General features: G+C 36.8%; 1 protein-coding gene across 4 annotated transcripts in view; it reads left to right on the top strand.

The window, feature by feature from the left end:
- The window catches only part of DGLUCY (D-glutamate cyclase), a 43,133-nt gene that overhangs the window by 2,120 nt on the left and 14,103 nt on the right, over positions 1 to 26,910 (top strand). For 3 of the 4 annotated variants that reach the window (XM_032188373.1, XM_032188375.1, XM_032188376.1), the window contains exons 3-10: positions 14,309 to 14,420; positions 17,086 to 17,239; positions 17,947 to 18,145; positions 19,811 to 19,961; positions 21,502 to 21,624; positions 23,457 to 23,654; positions 25,797 to 26,057; positions 26,514 to 26,613. In XM_032188373.1, the coding sequence (XP_032044264.1) occupies positions 14,318 to 14,420; positions 17,086 to 17,239; positions 17,947 to 18,145; positions 19,811 to 19,961; positions 21,502 to 21,624; positions 23,457 to 23,654; positions 25,797 to 26,057; positions 26,514 to 26,613 (1,289 nt within the window). In that variant the 5' untranslated portion in view covers positions 14,309 to 14,317. Of the gene's footprint in view, positions 1 to 11,283; positions 11,368 to 14,308; positions 14,421 to 17,085; positions 17,240 to 17,946; positions 18,146 to 19,810; positions 19,962 to 21,501; positions 21,625 to 23,456; positions 23,655 to 25,796; positions 26,058 to 26,513; positions 26,614 to 26,910 lie in introns of all 4 variants that reach the window. The other variant, XM_032188374.1, reaches the window with a different exon arrangement.

The following is a 26,910-nucleotide window of genomic DNA, read 5'->3' as shown; positions in this document are numbered from 1 at the left end:
AGACCTGCTTTTAGTGGAATGGTCCAGGCATAGCGGGCTGGTTTCATTAACTTCATCACTTTTGTCTTTGAATCATTATCACTGTACTGGTTTCTGGCCTTGTGGTCATTTGTAAAAGGGCAGAGTTTTGTCACTGTTAAGGGTAGATAGGATTTACAGGTAGTTGGACATATACAGGTTACATCTGTAGCAGTAAATAAAACAGAGCAAGATTCATTCTCTAGGTGTCAGGGCAGGTGACAACATGGCATAATTTGCAAGCATACAACTAAATTCTTTACTTTTCAAATCAGGGTGGCCTTTTCCATACTGCTTCCTGGATTTAGCGAGATTGTAAACAGTTACTGAGCCATGCTGGCCCCCAGTTTCTACAAGGACATTGAGAGGGTACTAGTCAGGGGCCCAACCATACCCAAAAGCACACCATCAGTCAGGAACACGGATAGTTGTGTTACAAGCACTCAGATTCTGCATTTGTCCCGTTTAAATAACTAACTGAGAGAGTCACAGAGTCAGATGAAGGAGGTAATTGGCTTGAGCCTGCAGCCAAAGAAGGCATGTGAAAAGTACAGAAACAATCATGGGCTATAGACCCACAGGGAGCCTAGAATGGTCTGTAACAGATTGCTTTATAGTTTGGAGAAGTAAAACCACCCTTGCTATGTAAACTGTACTTTTGGAAGAGCAGCTCAGAGTGCAGTATAACTGACTGAAAATGTTATTTGCGTTTTAAATAATACTTCAGGTGTGTGCAATAACACTGAACAAAAAAAAAAATACTATTTGGCATGGTTGAGCATTCAACAGATTACCTCTCCAGTGTTAAAACAAAAAGAAATAAAAACAATTAAAGACTATTGGGTAGTGAGGAGCCACTTGCCCTCTATAATGCAGATGTCTATTTTGTACATGGTATTTTTGAGTCATGCTGATACTCATGTGTACAATAAGAGCAGCCTGACAGGTCAGTCAGCCAACAGTTCAATGTTTGAGCTGAGCATGTGCTGCAAGTTTGGGAACATGGAGTAACAGAGTTCTAAAGATAGATGTCCCTTACCTACCCCACAACACAACTGTTCAGAAATATGTAGATTTACTTGCCATTCCTAATTGCAAAGAGAGACAGGAAAAAATGTTGTGGGAAATACCCACATGGAAAGATATCGCTGAACATTTAAGAAAAAGTATCACATTTCCTTTTGGGTTCGAAAAGAGCTGGTGTGCCAAGATGGTTTGAGAGCTGAGGTGAAAATGAAATTGAAATGCTCAATATACAGACTTCTGAGAGGAAATGAGACAGAAAGAAAGAAGAAAATGAGTGCTGTAGCTGCATACTTCCAGGGTGTCACTGCTTTACACCATTGACATACTTGATTTACTTTCTCTCTGAAGAGGAGCTGCATATGAAAAAGGTAGTTTATATGGTGCTAAGGTTGAAGACATGTAGCACTTTCTTATGGTCATTGAATTGTTACAAAAATAGATGCTATTTTCAAAGTACAAATGTTGGAAAGCTGGATGATACAAAGTGTTCCCCATAATCACAGAGAACATTTGCACAGCGAGGGAAAAAGAGGATCCAATTTTGGAAAACAATAAATTAATTTAAGCAAGGATTCCCCAGGAAGAACATTCAGAACATGAAATGGTCTTTGGGTAAAATCTTAATGCAGTAAAGGTACTAATTCCTCGTTTACATATATTATCTGTATTTAACCATTTATTTTCCTTTTAAATCTGCATTTGAACACTTTGTGCTCAATAATTGTCAAAAAGTAAATAGGGTAGGTAAATATGCTGTTTTAAGCATTTTTGCATGCAACTGCTCCAGCCAACAGTTTTATCTCTCTAAAACCGCTTAATGTCATACCATGAAAGGAGAAGTTATGCTAAGCATCCATGCCTAATAATTCTTTTAACGGAAGTGGTACAGCTCTGTCAGGAAGTGGATCGTTTCTTGAAAGAGTGAATGTAAGTGATGAAGATGTGTCACTGATCCTAGAGTTACATCTTTACATGAAAATTTATTTCTGTGATTAAACTTAAGTCCTCTTTCAGTTAGTAATCATTTCTCCACTAAAAGTATATTTTTTCTTTGATTACAGTACACCTACTGTCCCTTCTGAAAGCAGCACTTTCAAAAGTTTGTTAAAAATCTCTATGGCTCTAGAAGAGAAACAATTTTAAATATGTTATATTACTTGTTTTCTAATGAGGAAAAGGAAAATGAGTGAACACCGTTCAGAGAGGAAAGGAAGCCGTACTATCTAGCAGAACAGAAGTAGGGGGGTTATTTCAATTTCTGATCTGCTTAAATGCCTAAGCTAGACAGAGCTGGAATTTCTAGTTAATACGAATAATTGTTTTTTCGACCCTAATCGTCACTCACTCACAGCAATTTGAAATTCTTTTCAAATTTGTTGTAAAAAACACAGAGGGATGTTCCACATAATGGTATCTTTAAAACTCTGAGTAATACTGACTGCATTGTAATTAAGCTCAAAATCCGTTTCAGAAAACTCATGAAAATTCTCATTATTTTGAAAATTGTCTCTAAATTTTGGAGAAGGGGACTTTAAAAAGGAGAAGCTAATCAACATGATCTGAAAGCTAGAGATGAGGAAATTAAAACTTTTAACTCAGCATGGAGACTGTGAGTACATCCTGATAGTTTCAGAAGCCATGCATCTGCTCTCCACCCCCAAAGAAGGAAGCAAAAACATGAGAAAAAAAAAAAAAAAAGATTAACAGGCAGAGCTTGAAGGTATGCATTGTAGTACTTGAAGTCAAAAAAAGGAGATAGTGAAAAAAATGACATGTAATGAAGGTGGAGAGGCAGTTTTTGAAAAGCATGAATGAAAACCATTAAGTTCATTTCCACAACGTTTCTCTACTGTCATATTTAAAGATATTGCATCTGTTAAATTACCATGGAGCAAAAAGATTAATAAAGTCAACAATATTGCAGAGACTCCTGTATGCTTGTTTCCTTTGCCTTGACGAAAGTTAAATGGTTATTGATTTTGAAATTACTCTTTTAAAGTCAAAAAGATGAGGTATTCCCATTACTTGAAATAGCAGAAGAGAACATTTTAAACAATCACATAATATTACAAAGGATTATAAAAACAGGAGATGCTCTACTGATTTTTTGAGACAGGATGCAGATCAAGCTCAGCATAGTGTCTCCAGTGCTGTCCAGTAGCAGCTATGTGGTGTCACAACGCCATAGCCAGAAACTTCTACAGCTTAAGCATGCAGTGTATGAAGAAAAACCTCCATGTGTTTGCTTTGAGTTTGCTGCTTACTAGCACAGTCTGATGACCCAAAATTATTTAGTTTAAAAAAAGGGAGAGAGTGAAGAATTGTTACCTTTTAGCTCCTCCGGGCTATGCAGTCTTTTCTGTTGGATCTGCCACTCTTTGATATTCAAACCTAGAGTGTGAAGCACAAGTCTCCCTGCCTCATGTTGCCCAGTACAATATTTGCAGTAAGCATGGGATATGTATCAGGCACCAACAGTTCTCTGAGATTTCAATAATCCATGCACAGCTGTACTTTCTCAGGTAAAGAGTTTACAGGGAAACATAGGTTATTTAGATGCTAGAACTGGCAGTTTCAATACACCTCTTTTCTGATGTAAGCTGTTTGGCTGTGACACTCTTCTGAGAGGATATCAGAATTCACGTTGGTCAGAAGGCATTTTACACTCCTTTTCTAAAATCCTCAAGATTTGCATTTTCTCCAGAGCGTTAGCCTTTTGTGCACAGAAATGTCTCTTTAAACAATTTTCTTTTGGCTGTCATTTAGAAAGTCTGTCTAAGAGTAAGGTTTGGCATCCTCTTCTTTACAACATGTCACATTGAAAACTACTTTTGTGTTGTGACTGCCTGCTAATGTATTTATTGGAAACGTTACAGCAATATAGATTGTTGACATTGTAAATAACTCCAATAACTCTGAGCTACGACAGCCCTCTACCCCCACCCCCAGCATTTTCTGGTATTTAATGAAGCTTTACACTAATACCAGGTCTCTCTCCAATTTCAAAGGAACACATTCCTATTCAGCCAGATTTTATTACATGAAATCCAACCGTATAATTACAGAAACTGAGTAGTAAGTGATTTGCTTCTCATTGGACTCAATGTTGCCTTTCTACAACTTTAGCAAGATGCAGTAGATGTTTGCATCTTCAAAATGTGAAGTCAAATGAGGTGAACCCCACGGATTCGCAGCATTCTTTGCAATAAACCGTGAAGTTAGGGTATCGCTTTAACTTAACCACACGCTCTCTGAGTAGCATACATTTGCAATGTGGCCTTAAGATGTCTTCCCACCAAAGCATTTGGTTTTGGGTGGTAGTGAGATGTTGTTAGAAGCTTTATGTTATTTTCCTAACTCTTTAGATTAAAAATCAGTAAAACTGTTCCCCTATGTGACAGTATTTCTCTTTAGAAAACTATGTGATGAAAGACAGTGGACAAGTGTGAAGTATTTGTTTGCTTCATGCATTAGACACACACACAAGCAGACAAAAAAAAAAAAAAAAAAAAAAAAAAAAAAGCTTTTGGATTGCTTTAGCAAGTACTAGAGCAACAATTACAAGTCACATGGGATTGGCCATGAACCTGCAATGTTCACTGCAGTCCTGGAGCACTGTTCTTTGGTTATAGGAGGGGATGAAGGCAATCTCTGCAAAAATTATGAGTCCCTCCCTTTTGACAGTTAATCCCTTTTTTAACCTTGTGTTTCAAGACAGACCGGTATCATGCTTTCTGGAGCCCTTTATGTACCCTCTCTGGCTTCAGATATCCCAAGAAAAAGCAATCATACCTTCTCAAAACCAACAGTGCCTCTTTTTCTCTGCAGAGGCAAATGAATTCTTGCCCCACCCACACAACCCCAAGAGAGCAGCCTGCTCCCCCCTACTCCCTACCTCTGCTACAGTAGCAGCAACGTTTGTCTTCAATTACATATTCAAGGATGGTATTGTCATAGTTGCAAGTGATTATGCACATTATCAGTGGTTGCTTCCTATTAATGCTTTTACCTCTCTGGGTTGAAGCTTCACAGTGAATCCTCTTATAGATGAAGCTTTGGCCTACAGCAATCTATTTTGGTCCTGTTTATTTGATTGTTCTGTGGTTTTGTAAACTTCATTCCTGTTGAGATTCTTAGAAGGGACAAATCAAGAAATCATACAGCCTTATTAGAACATAGCCCTGTCTAGAATAACAATAAAACCAAAACATTTAAAGGCTTACTACCTTACTATTACCTGTTCACAGAATGTTAATTGCAAATCTTTAGCTATTTACTTGAGAGCAACTTATCTCTTATCTTAGCAGCTCATCTCTTGGCTTTCCTGGTTATTTATTTGTCTTGCATCTGGATATTAAGTCCACACATTCATGCAATAAATATCTTAGCATTCAGGTTACCTATAGTATTCATAAACTGCTACAAAGAAGCCAGTAATTTATTCTGATTTATTATAAAAAGATCTAAAGAATTAATTTACAATCTTATTTTATGTGCAGTATTACATGTCAGAGGTTATTTAAGCAGATGTTTCAATCTAGAATTGAAAACATAAGCTTACGGCTGTAGTCACAGGACAAGAGTTTGGTGCAGGTAAGAGGTTGCATCACACTGCAGTGATGCTGAAAAGCCCTGGCTATAGACTGGCACTCTTTTGTGCTGAGCAATATACAGACACAGAAAAAAAGAAAAGAAAAAAAAAAAAGAAAAAAAAAAAAAGATGTTTCCCAAAATTTCTCATTAATGTAATATGATGAAAACCCTTAGACCACAACTGAAAACTGGAAAAACTGTCTTTTTCACTGAAGCTGATAATTACTATATAAGGTCAGGTATTGATTCTCCATCAAAAATACATGTCTATTAGGAACAAAACGGTCCATCTATAAGCACAGCATCCTCTGCTTCAGAGTTTATTTTTAGGAAATACATTTCAGATGTGTGACTTCTGCACAACTCATGAACCCAAGGTGACCGAATTCAGATGCATTTCTGTTAATACTTTTAGCTATTTTTAATATGCATAGATTGTATCCTAAACAATGCTTGCTTAATGCACTTTGTTTTGCGTACTTTCTTTTGTATACTTAGTAACCATAGAAGACTCACATACACATCTTGAACTTTAGGATAACCATTGAAATAACTCTCTTTAATTGAGAAGTTTTCTCTATGTGATCAACCATGGAATGAATGCACATATATGTGTAGATATATATATATTCATAGACACTTTTTTTTTTTTGTCCAGAGTTGGAAACCAAGTACAGATTGTAATCGTTTCCTTCTTCAATAGGAGTGGAAAATATTGTGTAATATTTTCCAAACTGAAGCTGGACCTACTCAGAATGCTTAGTTTTTAAAATTTCCAGTAAACAAGATGAAAAAGCATGTTTATTGTTTGATTAGGAGACCACAGATTTCTTAATTTTTATAAATGGTTTCATATTCTTTTATATCCTCTTGGTAAGTTATCTTTTCTATGTCAAGTGTGTGTGTATAGTAGCTGTATGGTTCAGCAATAGTAATTATAACTTTCTTTTTATCAAGGATGTTATCTTGTCCCATATACATGTATTTTTATAAAGTATATATATTGCTTGTATCTTCTTCTGTCTTTACCTTAAATTAATCTCTCCTGTCACATCATTCTTTATTCAGATCTGTGTATAGTACATAGCTTGTTTGCAAACAGTCACATAGATGAAGTACAATACAGCAAATGTCTGAGCACTTCATCTGTCCTTGAACTGAACAGGACTGCTTTTCTCTTTTACTTATATGCAGAGAGGCAGTACAGGTTTGAGTCCTTACATTGCAAAATCAGAGACAAGGGTTTGTGCATATAACCTGAGCCATATCTAGGAACAAAGCCCCAAATAAATACATAATAAAAAAATAGTAATAGCTTAACTTTTGTTCTGTACTGCCTGTATACAAAATATCGGCTCAAGTCTCCATTAAAAAATTGAATTTGGAACTAGAGCACACTGAGATAAATCCTCTGTAGTTCAGATCTTTTAAAAATATAAAATCAGGCTATTGACGCATAAGGCATTTACAGCCCTTAGCTTCGTATTGTGTAGTAATGAAAATCAAAATGATGACATTAACATCTCTTTAAAACCAGGTAACCGATGCTGCAGCATTATGAATCATCTCTTTAGCACCAATGCTGCATTTTAAAAATAAGATTCTGTGGTGACAAAAGGTGTGAGGGTGACAGGCCTGCAGGTCTTATTCAACTTACCGTTTCCTCATAGGGAAAGCAGTAGAAGTTGAGGATTAATTGTATGGGCTAAAAAGTTGAAGCCTGTGTTTTTTCAAAATTCTTGAGCTTCTACTGAAACTGCACATGAAGCTAGCAGTTTGAGATGCTCACTCTAATTGCTTTAACTGCATTGAATACCGTAGTTTATTGTATTAAACACTGGATATCTAAGAGTGACAGCACTTAGTCATCAGATACCTGATCTAGTCTGTAACTAGAAACTTACATGAGAAGTTCTCTCTCTACCATTACTCTGAACCTTCCAGTTTCTCCACCTTAAATGAATGTTCGTTGATACATTAGGAATGACTATACGTTTCTGCCAGCAGAACCAGCACAAACCAAAATGGTAGCATAAAACATTGCTCTTGTAAGTCCCATATTTTTCTTCAATTTATTCTCTACTTGCACGATGCAAAGTGCCATATTACCATTTCGTGACTAGAGTAAGACTAGTTTAGATTCAGAACATGCTCTGACTCCTCCATGCTGTGCATAGCTATGCTAGCATGGCCTGCATTAGGACCCTAGCCTAACAGAGCTGCTTAACATTCCCTGTGCACTTACTGCATAACCAGGGTGCTGTTGCCACCAATGATGACCCTCTGAATCCTCATGATAGACTGACTGCTTCAGGACCACCCACATACTGTGAGGTGAAGCTGACCAGGTAAGGGCCTGATAAGGGCCTGAATCCTTCCCCTCACATTACAAGTGTTACATGATTGGAGATTTGCTTTTCAGGACACAATGCTTCAGTTCAAAACCATCTTTCTCCTAAACAGTACCCACCATTGCAGCCCTAGGGGAACCCAGTCTCTACTTAATCAAAGGTGATTCTGGTGGATGAGGACAGTTGCCCAGTGGGAGGATTACATTGTATGCAGGTCTTGAATGACTGCTCCGAGTTCAGAAATGGAGAGGACAACTGGAGGCACTGATGAAGTTTCTGATGCCTGCTCTGCAGCACCAACATACCACTTGCAGAATATCTCTTCCCATGATCACTGTGGTTGCCATTTATCTATAAAACAAGTTATTTCCTGACTTCTACAGATGATTGGGCAATCAGGTCAGGGTAGTAACACTCTCATTTGCTTGCCTGAGTTGCCACATCCTTCAGGTTTTCTACCCCTCCTGTTACTGCAAGGCAGAGGTCCTCAAAGGTTCACTTGACATTGAATCTCATATTGTCTCTGTATATTTAGGGGAAAAAAAGCTATGGATGAGTTACAGATCTTCATTTGGGTCCCACCACAAGGTGTTTTAATTCAGGATTAAAATTCACTAATCCTTCAAGTTCTTGTTCACAAATTGAAGGATGATGAACTCTGATGATTTCTGGGCTTTCTGATGCAGTCTACCAAATACGTATGTATTGTGTTTGCCAGTCAGGCCCTGAGCTCTTGCAGCCAGAATGTAAATGTCTCTGCTTGGTGAAGAGCTGTGGATACAGTGACTTCACAGCTGCTGGTAGACATCCGTGAAATGACATAGTCCTGGGGGTAACGTGAATAACCTGTACAGCAGGAGCATAGCAGTGTTCTTTGGGAGCATGGTACTATTTTTAGGGTGTGTAGGGATCAGAACATCACTCATCTGCTTACATCTGGATGGAATTCCTTGGGAGGAACAGGCACCCCGTCAATGCTGTGATCATGCATGACATGACTGGGTGTAACCTGGGTGGTGACATACTTGGCTATCAAGATAAGCACCTATGACTGCTGCTTTGCAAACAATGCAGTACAAGTCACTGTACTTTGTCCTATGGACTTCCACTTTCCTTCCACATGAGTATGATTGGGAAGAAAAATTTTCCTCGCTACAAGAATTTTTATCCAGCCAATGCTCATTGCCTTGGTCCCAACATGCAGCATTCCACTGGTTAGGAGAAAAGCGGGGGGAAAAGTCTGGCACTGATGGCCAGCAAGCAAGGCCCTCCTGCATCCTCAAGCTGCTTCAGTGCTTGAAGAGGCCCAGGTAAAAAAAATGGTGACTGGACTCAGCCCAGAGAATTGTAGAGCGATTTTAAGCCTTTTCAGTACCTCAGGGTAGATCAGGAGACTACATTTACATGCCAGCCTGATGGTTTTGTTTTGTTTTTCAATTTCTTGAAATTGAATAAGCAGTTCGTGTTAAACTAAAATAACCTCTGGTAGATCATTTTCTGTCTCTTCCTCCTGCAGCTGGTTAAGTATTCCTGTCAGCAAAGTCAAAGGTATGACAGCAGTATTTTTAATCTTGATAAAGGCCCTTGTCTTTTCTTATGTGTGTATTTTATCTTGCTAAAGGTGTGTATAAATGAGGTGGCTGTTCCAAAGCCTGTTGGTCATATGTTTATGTAAGATGATGGGGGAAGTATGCAGGAACTAGGATATGATCCAAGGGACTGGAAGGATATATGAGGCCTCCCACCTTTGAGAAGGATATAAAAGCCTAAACAACCCAAATTGTGGATAGATTCTATCCATGCAAGGGCAGGGCTTGAACTATTCTCTAGTCTCTAAAGAACAAATCTCTGCCCAGATTTCTCCACTTCAGAAACAATTTTGTCCCTGAGCAGAAGCTGGGTGTAAAATGATATAAATGTAGTGGTGAAAGTTCAGGGGATAGGTGCTGTACAAGATGTGTCACACTAACATGGAGTGCTGTCTTAAATGGCTGCTTTGCAACTGGTCATTGCTTTCTGTTTCTTGTTCATATTATACTGGGATAAACTAAACATTGCGTGTTTTTTTTTTTTTCCTCAAGTAAACAAGATTGCCTCAAAGATGCATTGGTTCTTTTACCAGTTTTTTATAATGACGCAATCTGCAGGATCTTTAGTGTAAACAAAGTGCTTTAGGCAGCAGAGAACACTAATGGAAACTAACTTAGATATCTATTTATGACCCTTATCTAAAGGTTTCTAAATTTCAAAGCCAAATACCCCGTATTTCAAATGTAGAGTTCAACCTTAATTTGCTAGATGAACCACTATCTGAAAACATATAAAGCACTTCCTCTTTGGAGTTGTACACAAAGCACTTCTGTGCTTTCAAATGATTCAAAGCAGATGGGGACAAAAAGGATCATTAATGGATTCTTCAAATAAAGCATCACAAGTATAACTGTGAGACCTGTTTGGAAAATGAGGTGGAGTGAATTTTCAAAGAAGTTTGTACTTTTCACAGAAGTCATTTGGCAGAATTTCAAATCAGCTTGATAATTAAGCAGCAGGTCTTTTTAAGCCCTGTTTACGTTAACAAACCTCTGTAACCATATTCATACTAGGGCAAGCATAGTACACAAAGGGTTTTCATAGGTTATAATTAGTTTAGATTACTTTCCATTATGTATCAGTAAAGGCAGCCCATGGGCTGGCTCATGTTTCAAGTTACCCTGCTGTTCCTGTTAGTGCAGCAGTAGCTTTGGGTAAGTTACCTGCATGACAATATCTGGAAAAAAAAACACCTGCCCAACAGTGTTACCTAGTGACCTCTGCGCTTCTTTTGGCCAGTGAACCCGTGCATGCCACCAACCATTCTTTTAATTGAACTTTAAATTGAAAATAAGATAAAAGTTACATAAATTGCAAGATTATATTACACACACACACACACAAAAGACTTTGGGCTACATGCAAGCAAGTCTCTAGATTAGACTTCAAAAAAAATCACTGCATTAAACCATATTCTTATGTGTACCAACACCACTGGAAAAACAGACCTAAAACATCAGAGATTGGTATTAACTGCTTTCCAGTATTCAAGTTGACTTGTTTGTTGCTCTTAGCAGCAGCACATTTTACAGGCTGTTTGTTTGCAGATGATCCATTTTTTTAAATTGCAGAAGTACTATGTTTTTCATTTTATTTCATGAATTTGCTTGACACTTGTAACCGCAAAACAGTCACACTGACACTTCTGAAGGATATATTAATCCTTTTGTGTTATTATCGATTTTTTCATTTTTATCTGACGCAGTTTAGCACAGCAGTATGGACACACCCACTACATCTAAAAGTGGAATCTTTCTGACACTTAAATGACATCTTCCCATTTTCCCAGGTAATGAATAATTATGAATATAATCTCATTTAAATATCTGCAAAATGTACGGCTATTTCATAGGCCCTGTCAGCATCCTCTCTGGAGGACTTTTTAACACTTATCCTACACCCTGTCTTACACATATCATGATCCAGCATATTCCTATGAGACAGCTGATACTGTTATCTGAAACTATCTTAAAACAAAATAAAAGGAGTTGAAAAAGACAGGCCAGGGGACAGATCTTGACTACTGATTAACAGCCGTACCAGACCATTTAGATAGAGGGCTACTCCCATGCCTCATGAAGCCAGTCCATACACTTCATTAGGCATTCTGATGGGTCAAGGTGGAGAAGATGCTGTAAGACCTGAGTTATTGTGGTACTTTTCCCCTGTCATCCCAAACAAGCCATGCTCATGATGTCTTTAACGATTTTCCAGGATGTCCTGGAGATGGTTGGGGAATCTAAACTTAAGGGTGCCCCCCAGCATGGGGAAACAACATACTGTGTAGAAATAAGCCATTCCTGAGGAAGTCAAATAGCAAAAAGCTACTTTTTTGCTATAAGCATCTGAGAGTTTTTATTGACTGTCCAAATTTAGTGACTAGAAAAACACCAACATAATCTATTACTGACATTGTATAGCAAATACAGTGATCTAAAGTTGTAACTCAGAATTTTATCCTATAGAATGTTCCTGAGAGTTTTAGAAAATCTCCACTGGAACTTTAGTGATAACAAGTGGTTATAAGGCGTGTTTTGTCTCTCCTCTGAAAGAGGAGAGTCATCCTACTTTTATACAAAGGTAATGTTTAAATTATTCACTTCCTAACAAATTCATCAACAATATATCTTGCTTTGCAGCTAGGGGCAGTGTTCACAAATTGAAACTACAATCCCAAATGTTTCCATAAGGTACTTAAGAGACAGCATTTTGGCACTACTTATATTTGCGGTACTAGAGCTTGCTCAACACTTACTTTCATATAAACCTAAAACTTTTAAAGGCCTAAATGTTGCTAATAAAGTTCCGTAAGTGCTTCCATTTTCTCTGCTGGACATATACTCCATGCATTGAAAATCAGGCTTGCCCAACATCGTTCTTGGGCATTTGGGATAAAGTACCTGGCTGAAGATAGCTTTCATCCCAAACTAAATTCACAAATTTCAGACTGTCTCTCAAATCCCAGTAAGCTAGTACTTCTTAAGACCATTAGATGACTTCAAAGATACTCAGAAAGGAAGAAAAACAATTTGAAAGAATCACATGAATACATGTGGTTGAATGAATCGTTCCAGAGTAGTGCTAGAAATTCTCTTTGCAGTAAAAATAATGTTTCTTAAATTGTCTCCTATAGGCCTGGATTAGAATCTAGTCACATTTCTCAATCCAAATTCTAGTTATCTTTAAAGCATTTGCTTGAAATTGTTCACAATTCTGTAACGAAGACTATTTTTTTGTGCAGCATATAGACTGTTATATAAAAGCAGAAAAGATGGGATGAGTTGGAGAGTAGTAAGCTAGAGTTCAGAAAAAAAAAGTATAAGCTGATTTCTTTTGGCTGGCAATGTTATGTAATCATTTTAAAATTAAGCATTACAGGCTTCAAAGACCAGATACAGAGCTTACTCTAAATTTCAGTGCACCCAACTTAACCACTCAGAATTCTGCAATCTTTGGGAAACATTTTGGACAGACAACCCGTGATAAAAATATAATTTCCATCAAAACATATTACTGCTCTTACTTTGAGTTTAACAGAAAACTTTAACAGAAAACTTTAACAGAAAACTTTAACAGAAAACTTTGATTTTTAACAGAAAGGTTAACTTTTGCTAGAAGGTTGTAACATTGCATTGTACATTAATTGATTGGCATCTTTTTAAAAAGCAGCACAATTTTTATCATGTTTATTACTTCTTACAATTGACACCAGGAATGGCTTCTTCTGAATTAAAGAAAAACTTGGAGGTTGGTAATTTGGTTGTTTGGAAAGTAATTCAGTTTATTTAGTTAGAATGAACATATGATTAGATAAATATGTTATCTCTGAATTAGACCATGAAAAGTTATCAAGGTTAAAATCATAAGGAGACAAATTATTATTTTACCCTGAACTATATTTTACTTAGTCCTAGCAGTTGTATAATAAACCCTTTTTACTTCTAGATAGTTTAGGCTCAGGGAAAAGCTTTCTGTTGACTTTGGTTAGACTGTAGAAAAAAGTTGTGTTCAGTCTTCAAGAGATGTAAAAAGACCCAGATACTGACTGTAATTAGGGTACTTATCTCTATTTCTACTCCAGATTGTATGAAGTGACTTCTGTATGTCTGTTTTCCCAGTGGAAGAATAGCCACAGGAGTACTCATTATAATTTCAGTATATCATTTCTACATAATGAGTAGTTGAAAAGTATAATATATATGAAATGTATCAAAATGACATTTTCTGAATATAGTTACTTTTACCACAAGGTTGGATTGCTCATTGTCTGAAAGCATTTTCAGCAGACGTAATATTACAGATTGTAGCTTGGTAGATCAGTCCATTTATGTTTTTACAATTTTAAACTTATAGCAAATTTTGGAAGGGTGAGTACTCTAGGAAATGAATATTTAACAGGGAAAAAGAAGTCTGTTTCTTATATTACAGGCCAGCAAAACATTGCATTTTATCCAGAATGTTAACATGCACATCTCTGGTTGATTTATCTAAAGATTCAGTTTCTGTTTAATCAGAAAATGTCAATGAAGCAGCCCTTTGACTTTAATTTGCCTTTTGGGTTTTAATGAAGGATTTCCCAGTGATAATAAGCTTGGTGGGGCATCAGGAAGAAATTGAAATTAAGTTTTCCAGCACTTGAGAGAAAGAAAGAAGGAAGGGGAAGGAAGAGGAAGGAAGTTGTATACATGTAATTGTGTTTAAATTTATTATTATAACATCTTTCTGTTAAGGCTGAAAGGATGCTCTTGACAGGAGGCTTGAAATCTCTCCTTCCCCATGTACTAAGAAGAATAATTCGTTGCAACAGACACAGTATCAGTAATACTTCTGGAATGGCAGAAGGTAAGGAAACCTAACAGCTCTAAGTAGAAAATGACTCCATTTTAGTTTCATAACTATGTCCTTACTTTTTTCTTTCTTTGTTTATAAAGGCGTTTAGGACTATCAAAAGAGCTGAAGTAAAGCAGAAGTAAATGTCAAGCTGACTTAAATTCTTAACTCACTTGGGTGTTTTTGAAATCACATTGTAAGCACCTGACACTGGGTTCTTAAATCATAGAACTACATCAGAGAAATCATCTTACCTGTGTAAATTACATGGATTTTGTTTTCAAAACTACCGTGTATCCTCCAGCTCCCAGTTAAGTCAATGATAAATTATGGTTGCAGAAAATGTTTGAAAAATCTTTACCTAAATCAGGTTTTCCTTACACACACTATCATCCCATTTATAGGATCACATGCTGTGTTATTCACAGAGACCTTGCTTTACTTAGTGCATAGGATACACGTTGGGAAAGACTTAGAGAAGTACAGTCACAAAAGTAGTTTCCTGCTTCGTTTGTTGCAGAAGTTGGAAATTACTTACTCAGGAAGATTGGGAATTATATGGAGAGGGAAAGAATAGGTCTATACTAAGATAACTGAATGCATTCTGGAGAATTGATCTTTGTCTTCTCTCATAGCTCAACTTTTACAGAAGTAGAGATTCCTGTGTTGTTGTTCTGATCAACTTTAAAATGTAACAATGTAATGAAAAATACTGTGGCAAGTAGCTGATGAGCAAAGCTGTGTGTACTAACATTAATATAAGAACATTAAGGCACATATTTTAGAATCATAGTGAGTCTTGAAATAATGGTCTTATTTTCTATCAGTATGTAAGCTGAAAACTACTAATGGAAAACACGTTACAACATTAATAATCTGCAGTTTGCCCCAACTGTATTTGTATATGTATGTGCTACTGCAGTGATTTTAAACGTTAGCTTTTACATTTGAAAAAAAATAGTTTACTTCCAAAACAAATTCAGACATACTACTAAAATAACTATTTCTTATTGCCTTCATTGTCATTCAGCAAATGCATTAAAAACTCTTTCGAAACTGCTCTGAATTGGGATATTAGTTTGTTGAACTAATGCCATAGTTGATCAGCATTTCCAGCTTCATTAACACTGCTCAAGAATATGTTCCTGATGTTGGATACATCGTGTGAATATATACTTAAGCTTATATGGGAAGAAGAGGAAAAAAAAAAAAAAACAACACACTTATCTGTAAAGAAAGTAAGGATAGTTATCAGGAGTAGCAATAAAGTTGTCTAAGAGTTACTACTGAAGCTTCCTGAGTTTACAGTGTGCTTGGAAGTCGCCTACAGATTCAGACTGTCAGCTGTGACTTGTATTTTAAATTCATCGTTGTCTAAGTTGAATGCACTGGCTAAAACCATAAGGTTAAGAATCTGAATATCAGCAGCAAAGTAGAAAGTGCCTGTAGATTTCACATGGGCAGCAGGGAATGAGGCTAAAGGGTAACTCAATGTAGTATTTTATTCAGTGGTAAATTTAGTATGTTTATTTAACAAAAATGAATTCCTGTATTTAGCAAGGAGCTATTTCTGTATTTAGTAACTTTTGTTAGTAATAAACTGCATTTTTGTGCTGGCTGGTCCCAGAAGAGCAGTTTGTGGGCACATTCAATATGCAAATACATGCTTACCTCAGTTTAAGCCTTTGCTTTATATTTTTTCCATCAGGAATAGCTTTATCTTTTGGTTTCTTGGTTGGCTTTGGTCAAAAGTAAAATCTGGCCGATTTCTACAGCCTTTTAAAGAAGATCATTGATTTCAACTGAATGATTGCTTCTTGAATGACTACCAGAGTCACAAGTTCAGACTACCACAGTCTTTAGGAAAGTGGGAGCTTCTACACAGCCTCTTACTTGCCTGTCTAATAGCTGGCACAGTATTTAATAAGTTTTCAAGACAAATTGATACACACTGCACAAATATTAATATCTTTAGAACCTGTTTTGTGGTAGCAGTCAGTAAGGTTTTAAATAAAAGCTCATTATGAGTGAAGAAAGTGTAGCAGTTATATTCATTTTGTTCTTTTAAATTAGAAATATTAGAAATGTCTGAGTTTCAGTGTGCTAAGCAAGAGATTATTCCTGAGCTGTAACTTCTCTATTAAATTGCAGCCCAAGGTAAAATTATATAGTCAAGGAATGGGCTACATGAGGACAGAATATCAGCATTTTTCTGTTATACTGGCCATGATTTATAACTTAGCATTGAACTTTAAAAATGGTTAAAGTGTGGTATGTAACAGTCCCCCTCCCACCCCCCCTTTTTTTGGCTCTGTGCTGACATTTGCACAAGTAAAACATTTTCCTATACAATACTAATTTCTCAGGTTATAGAATAAATTTTGTTTATATGTAAGTTCATAGAATTGTTTAGGAAAATAATTATGCATTCTTCATAGTCTAGTACTCTCCATGTTTACCTACTACTTTAGCTGTGAACTACTTGACATACAGAGTACATCTGGCTACAATTTTTAAAATAGTTCTAAAATTTCTTTAATTCAATTACAGAGTTTTGAAATAAAATTTCCCTTCAGGTAATTTTATAGACCATTTACAGAGAGCTATACAGAAAAGTTTGTTTCTTAAACAAGGAGCTGAATTAATAAGCAGTCATTCCTACCTTCCACAATTTCAGGCTATAAACAAGCTAACATTGTGATTTTGCACAAGTCCCTGGCTGATGACTTTGAGAAGTTCTGTCATGCAAACAATGGACCTCTGCCATTGCTGTACAGAAGCAAACCAGGTGACTGGAAATGTCCTTCTCTGAGTAGTGATTCTGATATCAGGTAAGTACGGGCTGACTGCTTCTCAAAATTCTGCAGCGGGTGCTGATGGTGATTAGGAGAAATCAGTTTCAGGGAATAACCTGCTCTCACTGTTGTACATTTTGAACAAATTTATTTTCTTGTAGTTATACCTTTGAATGAAAACTGTGCATGAGTATAAAAGAGTAGAATCAGCCTAATCATCTAGTTCTTGAGAAACTTCTTATCATAATTATCAATAATGCAAGTTTTTCTCTAATGTAAAAGTGAATTTTTGTGTAATTTCTAGAAGTTTTGCAGTCTGAGCAGAATTAATTTACTTATGTTTAGGCAAGGTAACCACATTATATTTTTAAGGGTCTCTGAAATTTAAAAGATGTACTTCTCTAGCAAATACTAAAAAGAAAACTTAAAACAGCTCCCTAATTTTGGAATCCGTGAGGCATGATACGTGTAATGGACATTTACCTGTAAAACCTGAAAAATACAATGAAAAATACAAAGATACTCTAACATGTTCTGTTTGCTGTGTAGAATGCTGTTTATGTGTAGAATAAAGTGTTTGGTTTTGTCTGTGTTTTTTCATTGTTACTCAGAATGAAACAAAATGGACAAAGTAGGCTGGATCTTGTGGTTTGATAGTAGGTTAAAGTCAATTTAGATCATTCTGGTCATGTGCCTTGTTTTCAAAAACATGTTAAAGCTGTGATAACTTCTTATTTCGTTAGGACTGACTGCCCACAGTATAGAGTGTATGAGCATGGAGCCTTCACTGGATCTGTAAAAAGTCTAAAGGAATATTCGGAACAACTTACGGACATGGTGACTTTCTATTTAGGCTGCAGCTTTTCTTTTGAAAAAGCAATCCAAAATGCTGGCATTCCTATAAGAAACGTTGAACAAGAATGTAATGTAAGCATGTATAAGGTAAGTAGATATACATATAGTCTTTGCTGTAACTTTTTCCATATTTGTCCATATTCATCTTATGGCCATATAACTATCGTGCAAAATCAGAACTTTTTTTCCCACTTGCAGAGTAGTTTTAGGCAGGTAGTAGTGCTCAGTGCATGAAAATATAGGGTAAAATATCAGGTCAGTGCTTTTCTCAACTTCCTGCAAGGCTGAATTTTTTTTGTTTTTGTTTACAGTGGCAGTTTTTTGTGTGTTCAATGGCAGCCATTTCATTTGGATTTGGTGCTTGTTTCCTTCTCTGTTTCAGCTGATGAAGCATGTGCTATTCTGATCATCACCTTTATATATGTCCCACTCTCCACACCAGTTCTAGCTTGTACTAAGAATATTCTTTTTATAAGCCTTGACAGTACAATCATAGAATCATTAAGCTTGGAAAAGACCTCCAAGATGATCTGGTCCAACCATCACCCTACTACCAATGTACCACTAAACCATATCCCTAAGCACCAGGTCCAACCTTTCCGTAAACACCCCCAGAGATGGTGACTCTACCACCTCCCTGGGCAACCCGTCCCAATGCCTAACTAGCATTAGCAGTTTGCTCTGCATATATGACAGTCACAGCTTGGATTTCTCTTATGACTGTAGAGCCTTTAAACTCCACATTTGCTAGAAACCCAGGCCTCTGGGACAGGTGTTCCTAAAAAGCTGAGGTGTCTACCATAGCACTGAAAATTATAACCATGATCAGAAGATGTATAACACAGATTTTAATGTGGGCAGAAGTCCTAGTATAAGCCTGACTCTGCTAGGTAGACACTTTAATATTAAGAACATTTAAGTGCATCTGCATGCCTTTTTCACACAATTAGTATGCTGTTCTGGTAAACAAAGGTTACTATTCTATTTAATGTTATCATTTAACAATATTTTGCTGTACTGCCGGTCAAACTGAAGAAACAAATGTGTTTTATGTGAGACCTATGAAGCTTAAAGAAAAAAGTTACAATTATATATCTGATTATAACATTTTAGAATTAGGTGAATTTCATCTGTATTTCAAAGACATGTACAGTGTGTTTCTTCGGTGACAGATATAACAAAAAAAGTAAAAACATTGACTATGCAGCTCTTGCTGTCTACGTCTCATTTATGTTCAAATGCAATTTACATCTCAGACTTTCTGTTCTAAAAAGCCAGGCTGCTTCATTTCTGAATAGAAAAAGGATTTCAGCATCCTAGTCAGAAAAGTTGATGAATTCCATAGATCCTTTCTAGAGGCACAAAAGGTGTTGTGTGTGTACAACTGGCATGCTGCTTCTTTAGAAGAGGGTACTGGCAGCAGCAGCAGTTGTTGACTCTTGCACATTGCAGAGTATCATGGTTTCTCCGAATTCCAGTAGAGATAATAGATTCAGACCAAACTGATTTGTCACCACTATAATTTTTGTTAGCTTTTCACTTTCTACATAGGGAGCAGAGGGTTGTTTTCTGACAATATTCAGAATATACTGAGCTCACCATGCTGGATGCTGCATGTGCTGAAGCAAGAATTAAAAAAAAAATGCTGAGAAAAATGTGTGTTTTTTGGGGAAAAAAAAAAAAAAGATTTAAAATTAATGCTAGTATTGTGGCTTATTTCTTCTAATACTTTTGATTCTTTTAAACTGACAGACAGCTGTGCCATGCTACAGTATTTCTACTTTTTGCTGCAACTTAGTAGTCACAATGAGACCAATTCCTGAAAGCAAATTGGAAGCAGCTGTGCTAGCAACATCTGAACTAAAAGAAGCTCATGGAGCACCAATTCACATAGGTGACCCTGGTCAGTGTTTTTCATGTTTCACTCTACATATGCTTTATTGTCAATAAAAATGGCTGAAGGGGAGCCATCAGAAGTGGTAGGAATAAAATACCTGCGCTAGCTTTATCATGTTTTAATCCTTTCTAATGGTCACAAACCTGAATTGGAGTCGGGGTGGGGAGATAGATTTTGAATGAACAAAACACAGAATTAATGCATAAAGGCAGTTATATGGCAAAAACAGTTTTGGTAAAACATGTAATCATATTCTCCTAAAATGTATGCAGTTTCATTTATGTGTGAATACTTTCTTGTTGTCAAAGATCCCAGCAACAGGGTAGCAGTGATTGACAGCATAGGGAAAAGTATGTATGGAGGCATTTTGTGTCTTCATGGATGACTGTGAAAGAAAATACCATATTATGTTTTAAAAATACTGAAATAAGATACATTGAGCAAAACACTTAAGACAGAATAAATAGAAATATGACTTTTTATTTTTTATTTTTTTAAACAGCTTGAACAAGTCCAGGCCTATTCTTTGCAAGGAAAGATTGAAAACAAAAAAGATAAACAGGAGGCTGTTTGGGGAAAAGGAAGGAGGGAAGGAGGGAAGGAAGATGTAGACCACCTATAGTATGGAGATAGATCACTATAAAAAAAATTCCCTCTGCTGTCAGAAATTGGTCAGTCAATCAGTAGTCTCAAGAGCTGTGTACACAGCCTGATCATGTTGCAGAGTATGGAAAGAGATGTCATTGGTAACAGTACAATATGGAAAGAGATGTCATTGGTAACAGTACAACCCAGTAATATATTTGGTCCGAGTGCTTAAATCTGAGGAATGAGTAATAAATCATTACTTCGGGTAGAGATTGGGAAAGTGAAGGAATACATTATGTGTTTATTTTTAACAGAAAAGAGTAAATGAATATATATACAGATTGTACAAACTAATTCCAGAAAAGACAGCGGTAAACTTTAGCATCTTAGGAATTTAAAAGCAAGGGGAAGAGAGCAAGTGCTTAGAATGACCCAGAAAAGAAGTAGGTGTTTGCTTTGTTAAAGCAAAAGACAATTTAATGAAAGCTGGCTAAGAGTGAGATGTAATTACCTAACCCAGAGAGGTAAAAGACTCCTCATTTCTTTAGCTAGAGAAGATAGGAAGCTGAAGTAGCAGAAAATGTGTTCTAGAAACAACTCATTTTGCATTGCAGTTATTTATTCTTGTCTACCAGTGCGAAAAATAATATAATTATTTTATTGATAGATAAGATTTATAATATCTTGGGAACTCGGCATACACGTCTAGTTTGTACTTTGCTGCAGAAATAAAGTGAATACATGTTTATTGATGTCACACAGATAAAGGGAAAACAAGACAGCTCAGGATCTGGGGACATGCACTGAAAGCAAACTAAATATGCCACTTCAGTAGTGGGATTTGCCACTGCTGTAATTCTAGCTGTGTTGCTTGATGATGTTTGATGTCCCCTCCCACCTTTTGTAATATTGCTGCTTGACTGAAATCTGTGATGGGTTTATTGTTGATCAATGACAGGTCTGTTGGGAATACAAGATCTTTCCAAACCGGACTATGGAGATCCAGTTCACCTTCACCCTGGTGATATTCCGGTGTTTTGGGCCTGTGGTGTAACAGGAGTAGAAGCAGTCATCAACTGCAGTATGTACAGTCTTTGAAAACTTTAAGATCATCCTTCAATCTCTTTTTCTTTCTCTTTTTTATTTATTTTTTTTAAATAGTGGACTGGATGAGTTGGCTGATAGGCTTGATTTGCATTGCAGAGCCCTAGGGTCAGCTAAAAAAGCCCCAGCCAAGCAATAAAAAAAAACCACCACCACCACCAACAACAAAAAACCTTTAATAGGACTATTTTCCATTGTGAAATGTCAGAAACTTAAAGCTCTGACAGCATCAAAACATCATTTTTGAGCATCACTAAAAACTAGGAACTTAAAAGTTTTCTTTTTTAAACTTTTGAAGTATTATTTTGTACCACAGTGCAGTAAAACAATAGTAAAAGGGAAAGCCAAAAAAAAGCAGCCAGATATCTTTCCATCTCGTCAAGAACTAGCAAACTGATTGACCTAGAAAAGACTTTGTAATTGTCTTGTGAAGAACTTTTATCTTTTAGTTTTTGTTCCAAAATGAAGTAAATGTGACACACTTTATATAATGGAATCCTTGTCCTCTGTAAAGAGTTGTGATCCTGCACTTTATCCACTCACTTATTAGAGGCATGTGTTCAAAGGGCAAGAAAATGCAACTAAACCATAGTGACAGTGTTATATATTGCTCTAAATCACTAGTGTGGAAGGAAACCTCAAATTTTTAGTTAGAAAAAAAAAGCTTAATACTGATAGACAGTATAATTGGGAGAGCCCTGGGAAGTCATCCATTTCATCCTGCTTTCCCTGCAGGATCTGCAAAACCCTTGTGGTATGCTACAGTTGGTTATCTGAGTGGTCTCAGCAAGTGTTGTAAATACATTCAGCACTAGGAACAGAGGCTTTTTTGTTGTTGTTGTTTTTTTCTGTTCTTACATACAACCCCTTTTCTCCACTCCAAAATCCAAGGTGAAAAGTCTACCCTCTCTCCTGTGTTCCCTAGCAGTTTTCCCTGTGATGCAGGATGCATGAAAGGAGAAAGGAGGAAAAAGTTACCAGTCTCTGTTGCCTAAGCAGCTATCTATCACGCCTTGGCCTGGAACTGATTTTTACTTCTGTTTATTTTTTCATTTCTTGTATTAAAAACAGTTGTCATTAATGGATTCTGAAAGCTCTTTATACAGTTTGTATCTTGCTGTGCTTCCCTCTCAGCTAAGTAGTTAAAATCCTGCCATAGCAGCAGTACCTGTACTTTAGATCCATCTGCTAGCTCCTCAAAATTATTGTCTATACACATGGTTTGGTGAGGCATATTAAACCTCCCCATTTTTTTAATCTGATAAAGGACAACTACTTGTCAGCACGGAGTTGTCACAGCTTTTCCATATCACTATTAAATTTGTATTCAAAGGTAGAGAGAGACTGTAGCTTCCTGCAGCAGTTTAGAATCTAGACAATTTATTTTTACAGAAACAGTATCACCAACACCCTGTGCAAACTTCAGCGTTAACTTGTTCTTAGTTTTTTCATGCATGTCAAACCCAGTTTTCAGACTTGCCAATTCCTGACTGAATTTCTTGAAGGGTACCACCGTTCAGTTCCTAAATTGCCTGCAGCTTATACTAAAGAGGATAGTGTAAAAAAACCTGCTCTCAACTACCCACATGAGCTTTTCAGAAGTGTAAACATTTTCAGATGTATATGCATACATTTCTTTCCTCAAAGTATATTTATTGCTGCAGTGTATCTTAAAATATCACCTGTTTTGTAAGTGTCATCAGGCAGGGACTCTGTGTTGTTAAATTGCTTCTCGAGATTTTATCATTCTGGTATTTCAATATAACACAATAACAAAGTGTTTAATTGAATCTTTTTCACCTGTTCTAGGATCTCCGTTAGCTTTTACTCATTCTCCTGGCTGCATGTTCATCACTGACCTAAAGAATGACAGTGTTACAGTCGGGTCCTCAAGTGAAGTCCCACAAGTCTACTGCATTTCACAAGATCCTTTGCATTATAGTATGGTGTCAGCAGAAGCAACACAAAAGATAAAGAATCTGGAGAACCTGATCGGAATAGACCCAGGTAAAAACAATCAATCAAACAAAAAACCTCTTACTTGAGTGGATTTGCTATATCAATTGTGCTTGTGTAGATGCCCACAAAATTCAGGAATGCAATAAAAACCTAAAGGCAATTTTAAGATTTTAAAAAAATACTTGTGCATTACTGTGAGTTAATATAACTAGTTTTGTTTTGTTTTCATTACTATATGTAATATCAGAGTTTGACCCAAATCATTCAACCTTATGGGTAATGGAACATATTTAAATGTGATTACTGCATTCTTTCAAAGTACACAGAAGCTTCACTGTTTACAGCAGACTGGAGCATCCACAGGGAATAAGCACTGTTGCTGAATAAATCTGAAATTGATAAGTGCAGGGCACCTCAGCATGCGGTAAGAGCTATGTAAGTGTTCACTGTTGAGTAAATAGTACATTTCTTTACATACATTCGTGACTGCTATTTTCTTACTGGGATATTCTAGTAGTTGCATGTGTTTTTCAAATGTCCCTCTCTGATGGGTGGAACTACATCAAACTCTGCTGACATACTTGTTGCTGAGGTGTTGTGTGATGGACCAAAGTGACCTGATCACAACAGAAGGTTGAGAGGTATGGTTGTGTACGTGCACAAGAGAGAAGAGATGGAAATAAGAGGATACAGGAGCAAAAGACAGAATAACACAACTATTTCCAAAGTGCACATTGAGTTAGTCCCCTCTGTCTCCTGTAAATTTTGATCTCACTTTCCTGTAAATTTTTTGAAATCTTTTACAGGCAGTAGTGGAAAACAGCTAATGCTCAGCTCTTCCAAGCTCAGGGTTTGGGCTGTGTGCATATATTTGGGTCTGTTTATTTTTACTTACAAGGCCTTTCCTTTTATCCACTCTCTGGAGTTCAGCATGGCACAATGCCATGCTCTGCAGAAATACCGGACCTAACTTCAGAGTTAGCTCATTTTATTGCTAAAAGACAGTAGCTGCATTACTGTAGTACTTCAACTCAGTTGATATGCTCCACTTTTCAAAGACTAATATACCCTGTTTCTGTTACTTGAGTTTTGTTGAGAACTTTTTTTCTTTGTCCACTATCTATAAATTATATATTGCCTGTATGTTGTGTAGGAGGAATGGTGAGAAAAAGACAAAGAGGAAACTTGGTTCACCAACAGGAAAGGAGGGAAAAAAGGTGAGAAAGATTAAGATATGAGGAGAATAGAAAACAATAGTGAGGACTTGCCTCTCACTTTCAGCCCATGATTATCAGCACATCATGCTGGTATCCATGGTTTTCAGGAATGCGAGCAAATCTAAAGGACTGCATTGCACACTTGTGTTTCTGAGTGTCAGGAAAAGAAGAGAGAATAGGAAATATTGCAATAATAAAAGACTTAAACAGATAGGCAGAGTTGCCTCTTTAGGGACTGACCCAAGAGATCTACTAATATTCTCCTCTTTCTCGAGGAGAAATAACATGTAACAGGAAGATCTTTTAGTAATTGCCTAGATACCAATGTAGTAGTTGAGTTTATCAAGTCCCCCATAATTCACAGTGTATCTGAGCCCTCAATAAAATTATTAACCACAGAAGTAAGTTGAATTTATTTGGAAATTAGCTCTTTCCTAAAGGGACAGTGTTAAGCAGAGTCAAAGGACCAGCTTACTCAACTGAGGTCTGCATTGAATCTTCCATAAAATGGGGGAAGCTTGAGTAGCAAGCTAGATTTAGTAGTAAAGCAAATAGTTTAGTAGTTAGACATGGTCTGGCACAACTGTAACCACAGATCAGAGGAAAGCAGACAGTAGAAGGAAGGGAGACGATATTCAATGAGTTCTTAGGAAGAAAGAAAAAAACACGCAACTTGCACCAATACCTAGAAACGCTAGCATAGTAATTTTCAAAACCCAGTTAACCAGAATTCTTAACCTGGAAACACAGCTCGTTATTTTCATTACTCATATCCTATACCTTCCTAGGTTTCCTGAGGAAATTAGCCCAGTTCCTGTCTTGACCAGAGGTTTTTCTTTTTATTGTATTATTTTTACCCGTATTATGTCATTAAAGTACGCAGATTCACCCAAACAGAAACTTCAAAAGGAGAACAACGTACTGAAGTGTACTGTTCTCTTAAAAATATATATCTTTAAAAATACTTTTGTAGGAGATCGGGGTATAATTCATTTACACCGCCCGGATGAGCTGCTGAAGGCTTGCCTGGCCATCTCCCATGCTCGGTCAGTGTTGATAACAACTGGATTTCCTACCCACTTCTCTTACGATCCACCAGAAGAAAATGATGGGCCCCCTGGAGCCCTCGCCATCGCAGCCATGCTGCAGGCCTTGGAGAAAGATGTTGCTATAGTAACAGATCAGAGAGCCATGGATCTGAATAAAAAGATTATTGACGATGCTGTTCAACTAGGTAAGACATACATTTTTCCAGTTTTGTCTTCCTAATTTGAGCCAAGGTTCGCTTCAGGTATTCTCATTGTAACTTACTACAGATTTTTTTTTTTCTTTCAGAGAATGAACACGCCATTCATCCTGAACCTCTGATTAGCATTGTTATGTTTTGTTAAATGAAGCTGGCACCAAGTTAATGTTTGTGCATCTGTTACGGTTAGCCGTTCGTGATGAATTCTGGATGTCTGTTCTTATTCTAGTAGACCTGTTTTCTATCCCAAGGTCCCCTTTATCAGTACTAACAACTAAATGAATTTCATTAAAAGCAAGGATGCAGGGAGCTTATCAGGAACTGTGTAAACCCACTGAGGCCTGAATATTCTAACTATTCTACCTAGGAAAAAAAATAATCACTGAAACACACACCAAAAAAAAATGGTACATAGTATCTGAATTGTATTTTATTTTCCTCTAGGAATCCTGAAGAGACCTGTCCCTCTACTGAGTTATCGAAGGGAAAATGCTGATTCAGCTTTGAGGTTTTTGTGTGAGAATGGGAATCCCAGAAGACCTAGGTACATTTATTCAATTTTTGAGAATGGGTCACACTTCTACTGCATAGTGTTATAAATAATCGTGACTTAAGAAGGTGTAACGCTTGCAAGTAAATCCTTTAGAACTGGAATTAACGGAACAAACTTTGAAGCAGAATATTGGTATTATAGCACACATACAGAATTCCATGTTATTCTGAGAGTATGCATTTCTGGGGTACAAAAAGAATTGATACTTCACATATCAATAGCTTTTTCTTCAAAAAAAATCTAAAAGCTTTTCAGCTGTTATTCCATAGCAATATGCATATACGTTGC

The sequence above is a fragment of the Aythya fuligula genome, chromosome 5 (genome assembly GCF_009819795.1).
Source record: "Aythya fuligula isolate bAytFul2 chromosome 5, bAytFul2.pri, whole genome shotgun sequence".
In the NCBI taxonomy this organism is placed as follows: domain Eukaryota; kingdom Metazoa; phylum Chordata; class Aves; order Anseriformes; family Anatidae; genus Aythya; species Aythya fuligula.
This window is presented reverse-complemented; position numbering and strand designations above follow the sequence as displayed.